Below are 20639 nucleotides of genomic sequence, written 5' to 3'. Positions count from 1 at the left end.
GGAAAGTTACCCATTAGGGCCCAGGAATCCAGACAGAGGCTTGCTGGGAACTGCTGGAGTTCCGCTGCTTTTCTAAGAGGGCTTCTGAAAGGAACTCCCTCTGTCTCCCCAGATGCAGATGGGGGTGCACACAGCCCCTGAGGCTGTTGTCAGGGGTCTCAGAGTTAAGTGGAGAACTGGCCTTAGTGTGATGTCAACGTGGCAAAGGATGGAGAAAGGAGGGAAACTGGTGTGTCAACCCCCTGAATCAGTCCACGTCTGAAGCCCACCATACTCTGACTTCGCGATTCTTTGAGCTGATGAGTCCTTTGTCGTTTCCTGCTCCCCAAACACTCCTGTTACATGGGAAAGCTCTGCACCGGTCTGTTGCAGGTTCCTCACCTGAGTCACTGCCACACACCCTCATGGAGAACAAGGAGAAATGTTAAACACCTGGATCCAGGAAGATGCTGACTGGCGCTCTCACTGGAGAAGACCGAGTGAGCGGATGGAGCCAAAGCTCCCGCCCTAGCATGGGGCTGCCAGTCCACAGCGCACGCACCGCCACTTAGATCTCTGACCCTCGTTGCCAAACAGACCACAGCCGAAGCTCTCAGAAAAGCAGGGCCCAGATGGTGCTGTGTGTAAAGAGGACTCTTCTCATGCTGAGTCCTCAAAGGTATTGGTTTCCCCCAGATAAATGTCTGACGCATACATTTCCAAAATCCAGTACAGTATCATGCAAACCGAGACGTCTTCAAATTCAACCAAACAGGCCAGAGTAACAGACGCTGTTCTGTCAAAAAGGATCATTTTATTCAGCTACACGTAACATAGATAAAAGCAAGCAAAATCAGGATGTTTTTCTCAGCCATCCTTTCCACATTTTATGCAGTTTTAGAGAACTATAAATCACTGATTTCTTCAGGCCTAAAAGAGAAAAGAAGAGAGAGTAAGAACACTGAGGCTTACTGAGTGGATGCTCAGTGGAGGTCCTGCGGTATCCGGATCAGACGCATCCTTGGAGTAGAACAGCTATGGGCTGACTGGGGATCCAGGAGAGCCCGGGGGCCGTCGTGATCAACGTGAGGGAAAAGATCGATTTCCGCCTCTGCTGAAGCAGCGATACAGATGCCAAAGGCACCCAAGCTTCTGGGGTAAGGGAGTCCTTTCAGATGGGAGCACGCTGCAACCTTTGAATTTAGCAGCTCTTTGAAAAAGGAGAGGAAAGGAAGGCAAAAACAAGGCGCCGTACGTAAGTGAGCGTCCTTGGCCCTCGATGCCTCCCCCGATGCCTCCGATGCCTCCCAATTACCCCCAGCACACGGTCTGCCCGTGGTGAAGGGCGTTCCCATCACGCCCTGCCTGGTAGACGCCGAGATCCCGTTCAGATTTTTCCTCTGGAAGCACCGGGCTCCCCGGCCGATTCAGACACTGTTACTCCTGGTCCCACGGCGCCTGTGCTGACGCCCAGCTCAGCACTCACCACACTGCACAGTGCTCTCCTGTCCCTCCGCCTACCCCGGGAGCTCCTCGAGGACAGGGACCTTGTCCTATTCATCCCAGGTTCCCCATCACCTGGTGCAGCACGCGGCACAAAGCAGGTGCTCAGTAAACACCTGCAGTGATGGAACAGATGCACCTTGTTCAGACACCTACCCTTCCAGCACCCCATCTACTGAGTCACAAGTGCCTGATGAAACAAGAGGAGAGGCTCTCGGGGGGTTTACAGGAAAGAAGTCCGACGGCATGGACTAAGAGGGCTGCTGCTGTCTGTCAGACCTCACAGGATCCTATTTGCAGACGGTGCCATGGGCTTGACCTTCTTTGTGTTGAGGATGAGATCATTCAGTCTGTGTTTCAGGGTGTGGCCCAAAGATCCGAACAGTCTTTTTCACCCTGGGATCCAGACCGTGGTCTGCGCTGCAGGTGTGACACGTAGTGTGGGCACCGCTCACGAGGCATAACAGGACCGGTTCCGGAGGCTCTGAGCACTGGCGTGTAAGCACTCTCAAAACTACCTGATCATGTTACCTGTAGGCCGCCTCATGCACTTAGGACCTTTTACGAGGCCACTGCAGGCAGCGGCAGGTAAAAAGGCAGGGTACCGATAAAGTCATTAGTGAATGCTTCTAGAAGCTGTGGCCTCGCTTGTCCACTGACTGCCTCCTGCAAACCGAGACTCGTCAAGAAACTCAGAGCTCCTTTTCCTGCCTCCACCCCTTTTAATTTTCTCCCTGGAGCAACCACTCTGGTAAACCTCACCCACTCGAGCACCGGGACTGGAATCTTATTACGTAAGGTGCTTTTCAAAATTCCAGGCAGAACCGATCAAGACACCGAGGTAGCTGCACACAGTAAGGCTCAATGCGGCAACCCCAGGGCACTGAGTCACAGCGAGAGGAAGAGGCATCGACCATAATGAGTCCCAGCTCAGCTTCACAAACCTTCCTCACAGGCTCCGGGGAGCTTAACATTTAAGGTAAATATACCACAGTCCACGAGCGGCATCGTGGAGCCATTTTTTGCTGCTAGTGGATAGAAACCTCCCTTAATTAAAAAGTCTCTCCCTTCCACAGCTCTGCCAGAGACATATTCTCAGGATGGCTGCAGCAGGGGGGGCTGATCTGGGAAGGGCGCTGGAAAGGGAGTCAGGAGAGCGCGATGTTAGTTCCCGCTGGGGACAGGGAGGCTCCCCGTCTCTGGGCATCGACTTCCTCATCTGCAAACTGACAGGCTGCACTAGGTTACGGGTGCTCCAATGAGGGGCCCACAGACAGGCCTCGGTCTGAGAACTCCCTGAAGCTGCAGGGAGGTTTGCTGAGTGTGCGCACGCGTGCACGTCTGTGCAGAGGGCCCAGAGTTTTAGTCAGAGTCTCACCGGGAGCCAGGATTTTCAAAAGGTTAAGAACCAAGAGATTAGAAGGAAGGACCCTGCCTTAATATTCTCGTTGCAGCAAAGGTGGAGGACTAAACGTCATGAACGTGGAGCAGGCAATATTTCCTCAACAGGACACAGAAAGCTGCTAATCTTACAGGACAAAACTGATACACTGGACTAAGTAAGATTAAGAACTTTTCATCAAAAGACACCATTGAGAGAGTGAGACGACATGCCCTAGAGTGGGGGACTTTTGCGTTCCACTTGTCCAACGAAGGACCCGTATCCACACTAAACAGAGATTTCAGTGTAAAAACAAATAAAAAGGCAGACAATTCCAAAGTAAAATGAGTGGAAGTAGAATAAGCACTTCACCAAAGAGGATATCCACGCAAGCATGCGAACACATGCTCAGCTTTTTTGGTCATCGGGAAAGTGTAAGTTAAAACCCCAATATGACACGTCCACTCACCTACCAGAGGGCCTAAAAAGAGAAAGACCTACTATCAAGCACTGGTCACGGAGGTACTGCAGCAGGAACTCTGCTGCTTGGAGTGTAACCTAGACACTTGTTAGGTAGCATCTACCACAGCTGGACATTCACACACTTTATGATACAGCAATTCCCCCCGTAACTAAAAACCTAACAGAAATGCATACCTATGCTCACTCGACAGGTACCAAAACATGCATAGCAGGGCTCCGTGAAACAGCCCCAAACTGGAAAGAGCCCGGGAAATCACCAACGGTAGAATGGATGAACTGTGCTCTAGTCAGACGATAGAGGAGCTGCAATGAGAATAAACGGACCACTCCCACCACCACGAGGAATCTCACTGCTGTTACAAGGAGTGAAAGATACGAGAGAGCACGTATTTATATAAAGTTCAAAAATGGGCAAAACAGAAGCACGGCATTAGAGGTCAGGACAGTAGATACTCTCGGAGGAGCAGTGACTGGACGGGGCACAGTGGGGTTCTGGGGGAACCGGCCCTATTCTAGTTCTTCATCTGGGCACTGGGTTCACGAGTCTGTTCACTTTGTGAAAATTCACCAAATTTATGATTCGTGTACTTTTCTGTATATACGGAGACTCTCCCTACTACCAGAAAATTCAGAATCTTCCATTTATTCAGTCACTGAAATACGTTGAACAGGCATTTCTTGGGCACCAACACATACGGGACATGGAGCTAGTTGCTGGGGACACTGGTATGAACAACAGTCCTGGCCTCTGCCCTCACAGAGTTCATAATCCACAGACTTCTACTTGGCCGACACTGAGCTTTTCTTTGGTTTCTGCTTCCTTTCTAAAGAAGAGGATGGTGACTTAGGAAGTCTGCATTTAGAATGCGTCTTGAAGCAAGACAGCCTGCTAAGAGAGAAACTGTACTCTGAGAACCATCATTGTTGACTTTGCTCCTTCTCCAGTGGATAAAGGTGCCAACATCTCCTTAGTGACATCCTGTTTAGGCAGATCCTTATTTACGTAAAGCTGGTCGTTATGAACGCTGATTAGTATCCAAAGTCAGATTTTGTTTTGGAAGCAAATGGAAATCTACTCTGATATACGGCTCCTAAGGTTTTTCTTCTGTTGATTTCCAGCATGTTTCATGTTACCTACAGCAAAATGACTACATATGTAAGACTATGAATTCCCTGTGTGACCTTAAACTGATAGGTCCAGTGACAGACAAAATTCTCCAGGAAACAATGTGACGCAGAGATGAGACCAGGTTGTGAGAGGTCTCTACCTTCCCATAATCCTATATTTCAGATTTTCAGGAGAGAAAATCAGTGAGCCCCAAACATTCTTCCAATTAATTTCCAACCACAGTCAGCTACATCTACAAAGAAAATCTTTTCTGAGGCAGTTTTATTTTTTAAACTTTCAGGTTTAAGTGATAAATACATCACCAGAAAAATATTTATTATCATGTGTTCTTCTTATTGAAACATGTAGATACCAAAAAATGGGGATAAAATGTATCAGTTATAAGAGATGAGAAGGAGAGGATAATCAATGATCCATTCTGTCACTTTCAAGAAAGGGCTGGTAAGGCCTGACCAAGGCATGCCGGGATCTTTTTTGGAACAAGACTAAATCTGTCTTGTTAAAGTTGAATCTTTTGAAGTTACAGAGGTAAATAGGTATTTGACCCCAAAGTTAATTCTGATTGACCAGAAAGTCAGGTGGGGAAAAATAAAGCAACATTTCAAAGATTAAACTTGCCATCCTCCCCCACATTCCCTCACCTCCAGGAAGGGCACCTCCGACTCTGCTCCCCAAGCCAGAGACCTGGGAGCTTCTCTGACTGCCCTCTGCTTCACTGCCCGAATCCCTCCCACCACCAAGGCCTGGGGATGCGCCTTCCAAGTACTGCCTGCGTCTCTCCTCTGCCTCTCCTGCAAAACCCCGAGTCAGGGCAGCCAGGCCTCCTCGCCTGGCGAGCTGCGGCCGTAGCCGCTCAGTCTCTGCAAGCTGCTCTCTATCCTCTCGCCACAGCAGTGTTTCGACAATCGTTCAGCGGCTTCCCTCTCCGCTCAGTGAAACTCTGGATTCCCCTTCAGGCTTTTACAGGCCTTCCCCTGTCTGGCTCCTGCTTGCTTCTCAGTCTAACTGCTAAGCCCCTGACCCATTTCTCCCCAAGCTCCCGCCATACCCCAAAGATGCAAACAGTTCCACTCCTCTCTGCTCATTCAGGTTAGACACATAAACGGCTGCGGCCGATCAGAACACGATGTCTGCTTGGCCGGGCTGAGCCGTGATGCCGTGTGCTGCTGCCCTGCAGGGCGGCGCAGGCAAGGACCGACCGGGAGGCTAAACAGTCTCCTGCTCTCCCGAGCTGCCTGGCCGCAGCTGCTGTCCCGAGACCCTGATGAAAACCAGGCTGCTCCATCAACAGCACAGTCTAAGAAGTCAGTGTGACCTTCCCAATAACCAACTCCCAGGCTAAAGGGAAAAACAGTGTTTGGTTTTGGAAGTAGCTCTGTACTCACCTTGGAACATGGGTATATCTGATGGTAGGGGAATTTCAGGGAGCTAACACAGACAGAGTGTCAGACCCCATGAGGACACCTGCCGTGTCACCCAACACAGTCCATCAGAAAGGGCAACCCTTCGGGCTGACATACAGCCTGGCTTCCGTCTCTTCCAGGAAGAGACTGATACTGAGATCTAGACTCACTCAAGTTTATAAAGCACCTACTAGGCGCTGGGTCCATACTGGACACTGTCACAGCGTGCCACGCGTTGGGTGTTAGTCTCCCCTCCATCTCAAGGAAGAAGGGCTGTTAACGCACCAAAGGTTACAGAGCGAAGACGTGAACTGCAACTCTGAGCCGAGGCCTTCTTATCACAATCGTAGCTTCGCTCTCTCTGAATTTAACAATATTTGAATATAAAAGTTATTCACTAGCTAAGGAGACCCTTCCTTTTTACCCCCACTACGAGTGGCTGGTTGCAGAGGGGAGGAATGATAAGGGCTACAAAGGAGGAAAAGTGCAACCAAATAACCTGGGGTTTTCTCACCCCGCGGGTGATACATCAGCTGGTTGAAAACCTGACCAGAGGCAGAACCTGGGAGATTTCGGGAAGATGCGCCCAGCACGAGGCAGGCAGAACAACGACAATGAGGGCCACATCCAGAGGACTTCTAAAGAGCAGTGCACAGGGGGAGAGAGCTTCTGAAGCTTGCTGTGGAGGGAGAGCACAGAGAAAGAGTAAACCAGCCCCTCAGGGCCTGCGGTTGCTGGTTTACTCCAGCTGGAGACCTAGTGACGGGGCTACTGCTGGTTGAATAGGAAAGTGCAAGGAGGCGTGTTCTGAAGAGACGTCAGGAAGGTTTTAGGTAACGATGCCAAAGAGGAAAGACCAGGCACAGTGCTGGCGCTCTTATGTGTCCTAAGATGTAATTTTCACAACCCACTGAGGCAGGCATAATTACCCCTATGAAATTAAAACTGAGAAAAACTAGGTAACTTACCCAAGTCACAGTAGTGAAGCTGGCGTTCGAACCCTAATCTCTGAGGCTCACAAACCCCTGCCCTTGGCCCGGGCCACCTTCATCATAGCACTCAACCACTATAAACCAGAGAAGCCAGGGCACGGGGTAAGCAAACCCAGTGAACCTGAAGGAATGCGCCTCACCTTCCACAGTTCCTGCAACCCCAGAGCAGGCTGCACACCTTCTGTCACTCTGGTTCCACAATCCAAAGAGGCATCTTTAGAGGGGGAGGGAGAAAAGCAGTGAGCACTTAGAGGAGGCAGCACTGGGCACTCCACTGCCACAAGGAAATCTGGGCTGCGGGTTCCATGAGATGATACCCACTGCCCCCTGCTGGCAACCAGGAAGAACAAGAGGAAAGAGGACCAAAGATCCATTTCAGGTTGACGTGTCAAGAGATGATAAGGGAGGATGGGCTTCCCTGGTGGCGCAGCGGTTGAGAACCCGCCTGCCAACGCAGGGGACACGGGTTTGATTCCTGGTCCGGGAAGATCCCACGTGCCGCAGAGCAACTAAGCCCGCGCGCCACAACTACTGAGCCTGCGCTCTAGAGCCCGTGAGCCACAACTGCTGAAGCCTGCATGTCTAGAGCCCGTGCTCTGCAACAGGAGAAGCCACCGCATTGAGAAGCCCGTGCACTGCAACGAAGAGTAGCCCCTGCTCGCCACAACTAGAGAAAGCCTGTGTGCAGCAACAAAGACCCAATGCAGCCAAAAAAAAAAAAAAAAAGAGATGATGAGGGTGGATTTTTAAAAACCCCTTATTAGAGATGAATTCAAGCTTATAAAAGAACAGCATAATATGTTCCCATGTATCTTCACCAGCTTCAACAATGTATCAACTCACAGCCAATCTCGAGTCATCCCCACCCTTACCCAACTCCCTCCAACATGTTTTCTTTTGAAGCAATTCTCAGACATCCTGTCATTTCATCTGTAAATATTTTAGTATGCATTTCTACGAGAAAATGATTTTTTAACCCCATAACACCACCATTATCACAACCAAAAAAAATATCAATAAATCTAGTAGCTGCTTATAGCACAGGAAGCCAAAAATAAAAAAGCCAAAGCATCCAGCCTCACCCAAGGATTATGGTAAGGGAGCCGCAATCATGCAAAAACACACATTAATAGCCTGAGCCACCCAAGCAAACAAAAGCACCTCATCTTCAGCCTTGCCAGGATAAATCAGCAAGAAAACAGACTAAATAAATATCTTAATTGGAAATGCAAAGCTTTGCACCCCTGAGTGGTAGGACAATCTCCAGCTGAGCAGATTTGGCACACGTGCTACTAAACCTTTGCTGATGGGCTGAATCTTTCCAAAGATCCAGGAGGGCAACACTTGCCTGTGTCCCCAGGCAGCCGGGGCGAGGCGTTAAGAGGTGTGATCGTGCAGCTCCCTGGCAATCTCAAGCCAGGGATCAGAATCAGGCTGAAAGACCACTCCCTTCTTCAGCTTCCCTCTGTGCCATTTATCCCTAGTGCTGCAAACTTCTATTTCTATGTCTGTCTCCCCTTCTAGATGATGAAGGCCCTGAAGGCAGGATGGTACAGGGTTCACCGTGTATCCTGCATGGCCAGCACATAAGGGACGCTCAGCAGGCAGTTGCATAAAGAGAGACTGAACTGGAAAAGTCCGTCATCAGACAATACCAAGTGCTGGAAAGAATGGGGAGAAACAAGAACTTTCATTTACTCCTAATGGGATGATAAAATGATAAACCACTTAGGCAACTTGGCGATATCCAAAGGTGTGTTCAAATGTTTAAGCCCATAACACAAGAACAGGATGTTTTAAATTTTTTTTTTTAAAAAAAGGAATATTCAGAGAACAAAAAAAGAAAAGAGCTCCTAGAAATTAAAACAACAAAAACGAAACAACTCAATGGAAACTAAAGCGGAGAAAGCAAAGCAAAAGGACAAAGAGATCAACAAAAGGCCACGAAAAGAAAGAAAACCAAAGGACCAGTCTAGTCTAGGAGGTCCAATGTTTGAATAAAAGGCGTTCCAGAAAGAGAAGAGAGAAAACAGACGGGAAGAACGAATACAATAAATTTTTCCTATATTCTTATACTCTGAGTTTCCAAACTGAAGGGCAATGAGTATTCAGTGTAACAGATAAAAACAGCCTCACATCGAAACACACCACTGAGAAACTTCAGAGCCCTGGGGTTAAAAGAAGACCTAAAAGGCTTCCAGAAAGAACATACACAAAGGATTAAGAATCAGAACGGCTTTGGACTTCGACAGCAATCCTAGAAGTCAGAAGATAATAGGAGCAACGGTATCAAAATTCTAAAAGACAACTATTTCTAATCATCTCCAGCCTAAATCTCAGTCAGGCGTGAGGGTGGACTAAAGATACACCTGGCCACACACGGGCTCCAAATCTGCCTCCCCTGCACCCTTTCCCACGAAGTTCCCGGATGGTGTGTTTCACCAAAATGAGGCTGTGCGCCACAAAAGTCAAAGACACCAGATACAGGAAACAGGGTTCCTCACATGAGACAGGTGACGACAGCCTCTGTGGGAAAAGAAAGCTGTGCAGGCAAGGAAAAGTGTATCACATGGCTCAGCTATGAATCACAGTAACGCAGTCAGACAATGGAAACTCAAGATTGGCTTCGCTAAAGCTACGGCACAACCATATTTGGAACAGAGGGATGGGTGCAGGGGTGTGTGTGTGTGTGTGTGTGCGTGCGCGCACGTTGGTGGGGGGCCAGTTGAATTCTAATCTGCTAGAGTGAGAAGTCCACATGTGATGTCTAAAATTAAAAGGAGAGAAGCAGCAATATAAGCTCATTATCTAGAGGAACAGCAGTGAAAACAAAAATAACCCACCAGGAGAGTCAGCAGTGGTTGTCTCTGCAGAGGAACATTGGGCGGGGGGAGGGCAAGGTACTGCTGTTTTTGCAACAATATCATGCGTAACTCCCACAGATATAAAAACGCAAGGGGAAACCTGCACATAAGGAGTAACTGGGAAAACACAGAGGGCTAGCAAATCCTCCCAGCAGCACCTCAGACTCCAGATTACAGCGCCATCTGCCTGCCTGTCTATATGTTACTGCCGTGTCCTAGGTTATGACCATCAAAATTCAGCGTTTCACAGGCAACTTGCAGGATACAGATAAAGCTGTACATTTTAAGCAGGAGCACTGAGGCTGCTCAATCCAGCAGGTACGTGAAGTGTGGATTTTTTAACAATTCTTACCAGCAGTGAAAATGCCTTTGGTGCTCTGTCTCATACTGGAAGGTCTCACGATTGCCGAGAGCCCTGTGAGAAAAAAACAGTAACGAGGCCAAAAAAGCCAGATGTGAGTCATCCTAACACTTTTAAAACTTGAAACTAAATATTCTTCCCAGCTATCCAATAAAACCAGCAAGTCTATCTCCGGTGTCAGAGTGGCAGTGGGAGGAGAGTCAGGATGGAGGTCCAGGAGGCTGGAGCTGCCAGCTGTGTCGCTGACCAGCTGTGTGGACACAAGCACATGACCGCCCCACTCTGGGCCTGGCACGCCTCGTCTTACAACCAGTGGGTTAGGTGACCCTTGAAGGTCATTTTTTTCACTTTAAATCTGCTTAAGTCTGCTGGTTCTCAATTCCAAGATGTGAAAAGATTGGGGAAAAAAACACCAAACGTTTCTGCCTAGGAGGAAAACTGATTCTGCAATCACTCAGAGGACGCCTCGGTGAGGACGGCGGGAGAGTCCTGCAGGCCCTCGGAAAGGCAGAACTCACACCACGACCAGAAAAGCCACGCCCCCACACGTATCTTCAGAAGAGGTACCCGGCGCCCTAGGCACATGCTCCGCTCTGCCCGCCGGGCAGGTCTCTCCACGGGACACCGTCACTGTGACTTGCCCCCCGCCAGGTGGCCGGGCTGCTCCCTGGGGAAGCTCAGCAAATACGTACTCTACGGAAAACGGTGCGCTCCTCTGACGGAGGACATCATTTTCAACTTCGTGATTTCCTTCCTTGCTGACTGACCTTGTAAATTACCCATAGCACCTCAAAAGGCAGCAAGTCTCTGAAGATCAGGCTCAGATTTCTGGTCCACAGTGGGGATGACGTGAGGAACAGGGGCCGTGTTGGAGCAGATCTACTGTGCACACAGGAGCCACACCGAGGGGGCGTGTCGGCCGAGGAGAGTGGCGTTCTTGATGTTATAAAAGCATTAAAAATGTCACCAGTCTCCATCCTCCTCAGACCACCATGAAGAACAAACACATGTCTTTGAAATAACTTCTACAAGTTATGCCCTTGGGACCAAAAGAATCATTGTTTCCCTCTCTGTCAGTGATTTAGGACCCAGCGATCTGAACATAGAAGTACTTTCAGCACCTACTTCAAACAAACAAGGATTTAGGTTGGGAAAACTCCCAGACTATTAGCGCTTTCTTATTCTGAGAGGAAATCTCTCTCTCCATCTCACCAGGCAAGAAAGAATAGGGAACCCGTCTCAGCCACAAACTACGTTTGCTCCCCGCAGCCACCCCCTCCGGCCAACACTTCCTCCCCGTGAGATTCACGAACGTACCTAGACGCACCACGTCTCCACAGTCGGGGTCATGAGCCACTTGTAATAAAGTTTCTTCCACATCTCTGTTTTTTCCAGGAGGGTCCATAATATGATTTATTTGTTGCTGTAAGGTTTTGGGCAATGTCATTAGCTGAGTGAACTGTCCTTCTGGGCTTTTATCGATCTAAGGAAAAAAAAAAAAGATGATGTCTATGGAAAGTGCTATGAATTCTATAAATATTCAAAGCACATGGCTTCTCCTTAAAACCACACAAACATATATGAACTCACACCTAGTAGACTAGGCAGCGTGCTAAGGAGACTTTCTCCTTTCTGAAACTGAATGCCTAGGTGTTAAGGATTCTAAGTTCCTTCGAACAAGTTTTGCGGTACGCGGGCCTCTCACTGTCGTGGCCTCTCCCGTTGCGGAGCACAGGCTCCGGACGCGCAGGCGCAGCGGCCACGGCTCACGGGCTTAGTTGCTCCGCGGCACGTGGGATCCTCCCGGACCAGGGCACGAACCCGCGTCCCCTGCATCGGCAGGCGGACTCTCAACCACTGCGCCACCAGGGAAGCCCCGAACAAGTTAATTCTTTTCCTATGACATTCTATCTGTACTTAAGAAGAGAAATTTCTTTCAAGAATCAATTTTTGACTCTCAGTTTAAAATTTTCTATTTGTTCTAAATCCGGTAGTTAAAGAAAGTAAAGCTTCAGCTAAAATTCATCGACACACTGGCACATACAAGTACTCATTTTATTTATTTACTTAAACTTTATTTATTTAAACTTTATTTATTTTTGGCTGTGTTGGGTCTTCATTGCTGCGTGCGGGCTTTCTCTAGTTGCAGCGAGCGGAGGCTACTCTTTGTTGTGGTGTGCGGGCTTCTCATTGCGGTGGCTTCTCTTGTTGCGGAGCACGGGCTCTTGGCGTGCGGGCTTCAGTAGTTGTGACATGTGGGCTCTGCAGTTGTGGCTCACGGGCTCTAGAGCGCAGGCTCAGTAGTTGTGGCACCTGGGCTTAGTTGCTCCACGGCATGTGGGATCTTCCCAGACCAGGGCTTGAACCCGTGGTCCCCTGCACTGGCAGGCGGATTCTTGACCTCTGCACCACCAGGGAAGTTCCCCAAGTACTCATTTTAAACACAGGGGCACAAAGTAACATAGCCAGTAACATGCAGCCAATCAGAGAGTGGGATCTAAATTTGTGTCTCCTGTCTGTAGGGCCTTTTATGTACCATGCTGTATTTCATAAACTATAGGAATAAACTGGTGACAGAGACTAATCTTTATTCACTTTTAATCCCCTGGCACACAGTAGGTACTCAAAAAACATCGGTTGAATAAGAGGATGAATAACTGCACCAATAAAGCTTAGTTGTCATTATTTCTTAAATAGCAGTAAGTTATACCAATGGTTTCTGTTCCCAGTGTATTCTAAAATACATCAAATTTAAAGAAAAATACAGAAATAAAACATATATAAAACTATGCATTAGACTTTACTTGGAAACCTGTGAATCAAAAGTTCTCCATAGAGCTAAGCCCACACCCAGCTTCCCTAACTCCTAGTCTAATATATTTTACGTCATGGAACTAAATTTTTCCAAAATCATGTAAACACCGACTGCCTGCCGAGGTGAAAACCAGTACCACTGCCCTCAGCAGCTCATCACATTATTCTCCCAGTAAGAATCCGTCTTGTATTCTTTTTTTTTTTTTTTTTTTGCGGGCCTCTCACTGTTGTGGCCTCTCCCATTGCGGAGCACAGGCTCCGGACGTGCAGGCCCAGCGGCCATGGCTCACGGGCCCAGCCGCTCAGCGGCATGTGGGATCTTCCCAGACCGGGGCACGAACCCGCGTCCCCTGCATCGGCAGGCGGACTCCCAACCACTGTGCCACCAGGGAAGCCCTTGTATTCTTTTAACAAGCGTTTAGGTCTTAACTTTAAGAGAACAGTAAGAAAAAAAATGAGATAAATGAATGTATTAAATTTTAGATTGGGATTTTCCAGATATGACCAACTTTCTTAATTAGAATTCATTCATTCTACCATTTTTTTTCATTCAACAAATATTTACTGGGTATATGCCAATGTCTAGATTTTCTAGTTTTATCTATAAAATCTATGCAAAAAAGAAGAAAATGCTATTATTTAGTGGCTCCAATAAGGTGAAGTTTTTTTTAACCTAAATATTTCATATTTATCATTGAGATGGTCCTAAATTCACAGGATTCAACCTCTGCTTAGCTTTGGCTAGATAAATGACAAAAAATGTGAATATTTCTGTAAAATATGCTAGAAATGACATATATAGAGTCATATTTGGGGGCCAAGTATTGAGATTAGTCACTAGGATCTTATATTTCAAGGCTTTACCTATGAAACTTCCAGGAGTTTTAGAGATGCCAAAATGGCTGAGTAACATGAGGAATTAGAAAACAGTATTTGCCACTGCTTTCTCTTGAGGAAAAGAATGCACTGGAGTTTTTGTTTGAAAGCATGTGTTTAAAGACAAAATATTAGGGGTGACATGTTCAAATAAATTGCAAAATTCTGATTATCCTTACTCTTTAATTCTCATTAAAACACAAAAATGAAAGCATTCAGTTAAATTATGAGTCACATTGCATTTTAAAAGCAGACATGGAAAAGACCACATGTTCTAGGATTCCATTTATAGGAAGTGTCTAGAATAGGCAAATCCACGGAGTCAGAAAGTAGATTACTGGCTGCCTGGCGGGAGGGGAAGCTAGGTGCTGTTCCTGGGAATGGGGTTTCTTCTTGGAGTGATGAAAATGTAAAACTAGACTGTGGTGACGGTTGCATAACTCTGTAAATAGACTAAAAACCACTGAATTTTATGGTATGTAAATTATATCTCAATAGGGCTGATGTTTTAAAAAAGCAGATACGGTCATATGATAGTGGATGCTGTGTTGCACCGACCAGATCCTGGCTTTGGAGGCAAGGCGCTCATTCTGCTATAGCTGCTGGGGAAGCTGGCTCACTCCCTCTCTCGGAGTCCCTCCCAGAACTGTCCTCAGGCAAAGGGAGCTGCCTGTATCCAAAGACTAGAAAACGCAGGAGTACAAAGGCCTGGCCTCTTTGCCCCAAGTGGGGACAGCTAGGAAGGGCCATGGAGCTCCACAGTGCCATCACAGGATCAGATGAAGTCTCTGTTTCTCATCTCCCCAATCCTGATCCTACACAATTGGTACCAAGAGTGGTCCCAGAAAGCACATTCTCAGACAGCATTTTGGAGCTATCATAGTGTAGAAGGCCAAGTGGAAGCCTCTGAAGCTGCCGTTCTCGCCCCCTGGCCAAGAGTAATGAAGAAACAAAACCACGTCACGGGAGGAATGGCAGAGATTAATGCCACCTATAGACCTGAAGGATGCAGGGGTACGATGTTTCATTTTGTATGTCACTTGGCTAGGCTATAGGGCCCAGGTGCTTGGTTAAACGTTAGTCCAGATGTTACTGTAAAGGTACCTTTTTAACTCAGTAGACTTTGAGTAGCAGATGACCCCCATTAATATGGATGGGCGTCATCCAGTCAGCTGAAGGCCTCGTGAAGAAAGACTGAAGTCTCCTGAGGAAGAAGGAAGTCTGCCTCCAGACCGCCCTCGGGCTCAGGAGTGCGACGCACTCTTCCCTGGGTCTCCGGCCTGCCGGCTTGCCCTGCAGACGTCCGACTTGCTGACCCTCACGGGACTGTGTGCTAATTCCCTAAAATGAATCTTTCTCTATACATCCTATTGGTCCTGTTTCTCTGGAGAACCCTGACCAATACTAGAGCTGATGGTCCCACCATATCTCCACTGAGCCTGGCCCTCACAGCATCCACATGGATTCTGGCGGATTGCAGCAGACCACCACAGACTCAAGCAAGTAGAAGCCCCGCTGCAGCGACTGTGCCAGATGTGGTAAGTCTGCTGAAGCGTACGAACAGAACCTCAGGAATCGGGACGGGGCCACGGACCTGGCGAATGCGTTCTTTGCCATCCACAAGAGGAAGGAGGGTCAGAAGCGGCCCACGTTCATGCAGGACAGATGAGAGTACACCTTACGATTTGCCTCAGGGCTAAGTTAACTCCCCCATCCTCTGTCATAAGATATTCAAAGAAAACCAGACTATTTGGATATTCTGTGTAATCTCATTGGTCCACTACGTCAATGACATGTTGCTGCTGTCACCTGGTGAGCACTGAAGGGCAAGTACACCGGAGGCCTTGGTAGATATATGCATTCCAGAGGGTAAAAGATAAAGCTCATGGATTTTGAGGAGCCGCCACACCAGGGAGGTAATTTTTAGGGGTCAAGTGATTTGGAGCACTCTGGGACATCCTCTCCAAAGTAAAGATCAGCTTACGGCATCTTGTACCTCTCACCACTAAGATTGACGCACACTGCCTGATAGGCCTCTTCAGGTTCTAGAGGCAGCATATTCCATACTTGGGAATAATGCTCAGAGCCATTTACCCAGTGATATAAAAGGATGCCAGGTCTGTGAGGGGCCAGAGTGAAAACGAGCTCTGCAATAGATACAGGCGGCAGGGTAAGCAGCCCTCCACCACGTGGGCCATACCTCCCTGCCAACTATGGTACTAAAGGTATCCTCAGTGTACAGAGAAGCCACAGGAAGTTACAGTGGGCTCCCAGTAGGAGATCACAATGTAGACTGCTAGGGTTCTGGAGCAAGGCCACGCCATCTGTAGTGAAGAACCACACACCATTTGAAAGCAGCTCCTAGATGCTACACCCTGGCAGAGATGGCGCTTCTAACCATGGGACATCAAATGACCATGTATCAAGGACTGCCCATTATGAACTGGGATCTGCCAGATTCACCAAGTCATAAGGTCAGGAAGCTCAAGAGCAATCCACTGTAGGATGTAAGAGGCACACCAGCACTGGACATGAGCAAGGCCAGAGGGCACAAGTCACCTGCACAAACAGGAAACCCAGACCCCCTTAATTTCCATGGTTGCACAAGGACATAATGTTCTACTTCTCCACTGGCTCATGCACATGGCTACAAGGAGGCTTTTGGAGGAGGATAAAGGATGAGCTTGTTTCATGGATGATTTGGCTTGTGGTATGTGCGGGGTGAAAATGATGCATTACAGCCGCACCCGGGGATAGCCCTGGAAGGCACTGATGAGGAGCTGTCGTCCCAATGCGTATGCTGCAGGTGGCACACCTGGTTACCCGCTTTATACGGAAAAAGTGGCCCAAGATAAGAACATACAAAGACTTAAAGAGCGGACAATGGTTCACTGGTTGGCTCGGGACCTAAAAGGAAAAAGGTTAGAAGGTGGAAGACAGGATTTGGGGGAAGAGGCATGTGGATGGACCTATGGGAGGGGACACAAAGTATGAAGATCTTTGTATTGTACATTAATGCTTCCTGCAGAGAGCAACCAACACAGAAGCAACAACAACCAAAAGAACAATTTAGCCAGTTGATTCAACAGGCTCTGTCATCCCAGTGACGGCACAACGGCTTGTAGCAGGAGGAGTGGGCGGTAGGGATAGAGGCTCTGCCCAGATCCAATATCAGGGGCTTCTCCTCACCAAGGCTCTGACTGGGCCACTGCTGCGGTTGAAAGTCTATCCTGACAGCAACAGAGGCCAACGCTGAGATCCTCATAACACGACCATCTCCTGAGACTAACCAGCCACTTGGTGATAAGTTGACTACACTGGATCCCTTCCACCTGGGAACAGGCAGCTACTCATCTTGCTTGGAAGTGACTCGTATTCTGAGCATGGGCTTGCCTTTCCTTTCCTTCCCATAGGACTCAGCCAATACCACTGTACAGGGTTCACAGGGCAAAGGTGCAGGAGGGGCACAGGATCACGGCTCCACTGTTCCTACCACACAGTGCGCCAGAGCTGCCAGCCTGGGAGAGCAATAGTTCTCAAAAAGGGGACATTTTTGGCCCCCACAACAAAGAATTATCCAGCCTAAAATGTCAATAGTGTCACTGTTGAAAAACCCAGTGAAAGAGCTTTGAAGAAGAGCTGAGCAACAGCTTAGAGATGACACCCTGTGACAGTGCGGCACAGTATATGCCCTAAATTAATGGCCATTATAGAGTACTATGTTCCCAACTGCTAGACTACATGAATCTGGGAACCACAGGGTAAAAGGAGAAACAGCCTTGCTTACTGTCATTCCCAGGGACCACATAGGCAATCTGTGCTTCCCATCTCCACAACTTTAGGACTGTGGGTCTAGAGATCCTAGTTTCCAAAGAAGAAATGCTTGTCTCAGAGGACACAGTAAGCATCCTATTAAACTTAAAGCTATGAGAGGGCAGACAGCAGAAGCAACAAGAACTACAATCCTGCAGCCTGTAGAACAAAAACCACATTCACAGAAAGATAGACAATATGAAAAGGCAGACGGCTATGTACTAGATGAAGCAACAAGATAAAACCCCAGAAAAACAACTAAATGAAGTGGATAGGAAACCTTCCAGAAAAAGAATTCAGAATAACGATAGTGAAGATGATCCAGGACCTCAGAAAAAGAATGAAGGCAAAGATCGAGAAGAAGCAAGAAATGTTTAACAAAGACCTAGAAGAATTAAAGAACAAACACCTAGAAGAATTAAAGAACAAACAAACAGAAATGAACAATACAATAACTGAAATGAAAAATACACTAGAAGGAATAAATAGCAGAATAACTGAGATAGAAGAATGGATAAGTGACCTGGAAGACAGAACGGTGGAATTCACTGCTGTGGAACAGAATAAAGACAAAAGAATGAGAAGAACTAAAGACAGCCCAAGAGACCTCTGGGACAACATTAAACGCAACAGCATTTGCATTATAGGGGTCCCAGAAGGAGAACAGAGAGAGAAAATACCTGAGAAAATATTTTAAGAGATTATAGTCTAAAACTTCCCTAACATGGGAAAGGAAATAGCCACCCAAGTCCAGGAAGTGCATAGAGTCCCAGGCAGGACAAACCCAAGGAGAAACACGCCAAGACACACAGTAATCAAACTGACAAAAATTAAAGACAAAGAAAAATTATTGAAAGCAATAAGGGAAAAATGACAAATAACATACAACTAAACTCTAAGGTTAACAGTTGATTTCTCAGCAGAAACTCTACAAGCCAGAGGGAGTGGCAATGATATATTTAAAGTTATGAAAGGGAAGAACCTACAACCAAGATTACTCTACACGTCAAGGATCTCATTCAGAATCGATGGAGAAATCAAAAGCTTTACAGACAAGCAAAAGCTAAGAGAATTCAGCACCATCAAAACAGCTCTACAACAAATGCTAAAGGAACTTCTCTAAGTATAAACAGAAGAGAAGAAAAGGACCTACAAAAACAAATGCAAAAAAATTAAGAAAATGGTAATAGGAACACACACATCGATAATTACCTTAAACGTGAATGGATTAAATGGTCCAACCAAAAGACACAGGCTCGCTGAAGGGATACAAAAACAAGACCTATACGTATGCTGTCTACAAGAGACCTGCTTCAGACCTAGGGACACATACAGACTGAAAGTGAGGGGATGGAAAAAGATATCCATGCAAATGGAAATCAAAAGAAAGCTGGAGTAGCAATACTCATATCAGATAAAATAGATGTTAAAATTAAGACTGTTACAAGACACAAGGAAGGACACTACATAATGATGAAGGGATCAATCCAAGAAGAAGACATAACAATTATAAATATACATGCACCCAACATAGGAGCACCTCAATACATAAGGCAACTGCTAACAGCTATAAAAGAGGAAATCGACAGTAACACAATAATAGTGGGGGACTTTAACACCTCACTTACACCAATGGACAGATCATCCAAACAGAAAATTAATAAGGAAACACAAGCTTTGAATGACACAATAGACCAGATAGATTTAATTGATATTTACAGGACACTCCATCCAAAAACAGCAGATTACACTTTCTTCTCAAGTGCACATGGAACATTCTCCAGGATAGATCACATCTTGGGTCACAAATCAAGCCTCAGTGAATTTAAAAAATCTGAAATCATATCAAGTATGTTTTCTGACCACAATGCTATGAGATTAGGAATCAATTACAGGGGAAAAACCGTAAAAAACACAAACACATGGAGGCTAAACAATACATTACTAAATAACCAAGGGATCACTAAGAAATAAAAAAGGAAATTAAAAAATAAACCTAGAGACAAATGACAACAAAAACACGACGATCCAAAATCTACGGGATGCAGCAAAAGCAGTTCTAAGAGAGACGTTTAAAGCAATACAAGCCTACCTGAAGAAAGAGGAAAAATCTCAAACAATCTAACTTTACACCTAAAGGAACTACAGAAAGAAGAACAAACAAAACCCAAAGTAAGTAGAAGGAAGAAATCATAAAGATCAGAGTAGAAATAAATAAAATAGAAACAAAGAAAACAATAGCAAAGATCAATAAAACTAAAAGTTGGTTCTTTGAGAAGATAAACAAAATTGATAAACCACTGGCTAGACTCATCAAGAAAAAGAGGGAGAGGACTCAACTCAATAAAATTAGAAATGAAAAAGGAGAAGTTACAACAGACACCGCAGAAATACAAAGCATCCTAAGAGACTACCACAAACAACTCTATGCCAACAAAATGGACAATCTGGAAGAAACGGACAAATTCTTTGAAAGGTATAACCTTCCAAGACTGAACCAGGAACAAATAGAAAATCTGAACAGACCAATCACAAGTAATGAAATTGAAAGTGTGATTAAAAATCTTCTAAGAAACAAAAGTCCAGGACCAGGTGGCTTCACAGGTGAATTCTATCAAACATTTAGAGAAGAGCTAACACCCATCCTTCTCAAACTCTTCCAAAAAATTGCAGAGGAAAGAACACTCCCAAACTCATTCTATGAGGGCTTCCCTGGTGGCGCAGTGGTTGAGAATCCACCTGCCGATGCAGGGGACACGGGTTCGTGCCCTGGTCCGGGAAGATCCCACATGCCGCGGAGCGGCTGGGCCCATGACCCAGGGCCGCTGAGCCTGCGCGTCCGGAGCCAGTGCTCCGCAATGGGAGAGGCCACAGCAGTGAGAGGCCCGTGTACCGCAAAAAAAACAAAACAAACAAAAAAAACTCATTCTATGAGGTCGCCATAGTTTTGATACCAAAACCAGAGAAAGACACTACAAAGAAAGAAATTTACCGAGCAATATCACTGATGAATATAGATGCAAAAACCCTCAACACAATAC

General features: G+C 46.7%; 1 protein-coding gene across 5 annotated transcripts in view; it reads right to left on the bottom strand.

Moving 5' to 3' along the window:
• Positions 1-773: 773 nt before the first annotated feature.
• The window catches only part of TAMM41 (TAM41 mitochondrial translocator assembly and maintenance homolog), a 56459-nt gene continuing 36593 nt past the window's right edge, over positions 774-20639 (bottom strand). The window contains exons 6-8 of one of the 5 annotated variants that reach the window (XM_059076115.2): positions 11413-11578; positions 10087-10149; positions 774-909 (exon numbers count right to left, since the gene is read on the bottom strand). In XM_059076115.2, the coding sequence (XP_058932098.1) occupies positions 833-909; positions 10087-10149; positions 11413-11578 (306 nt within the window). In that variant the 3' untranslated portion in view covers positions 774-832. The other 4 variants (XM_067043418.1, XM_067043419.1, XM_067043417.1 and 1 more) reach the window with 4 other exon arrangements.

This window comes from Kogia breviceps, chromosome 10 (genome assembly GCF_026419965.1).
Source record: "Kogia breviceps isolate mKogBre1 chromosome 10, mKogBre1 haplotype 1, whole genome shotgun sequence".
NCBI classification, from domain to species: domain Eukaryota; kingdom Metazoa; phylum Chordata; class Mammalia; order Artiodactyla; family Physeteridae; genus Kogia; species Kogia breviceps.
This window is presented reverse-complemented; position numbering and strand designations above follow the sequence as displayed.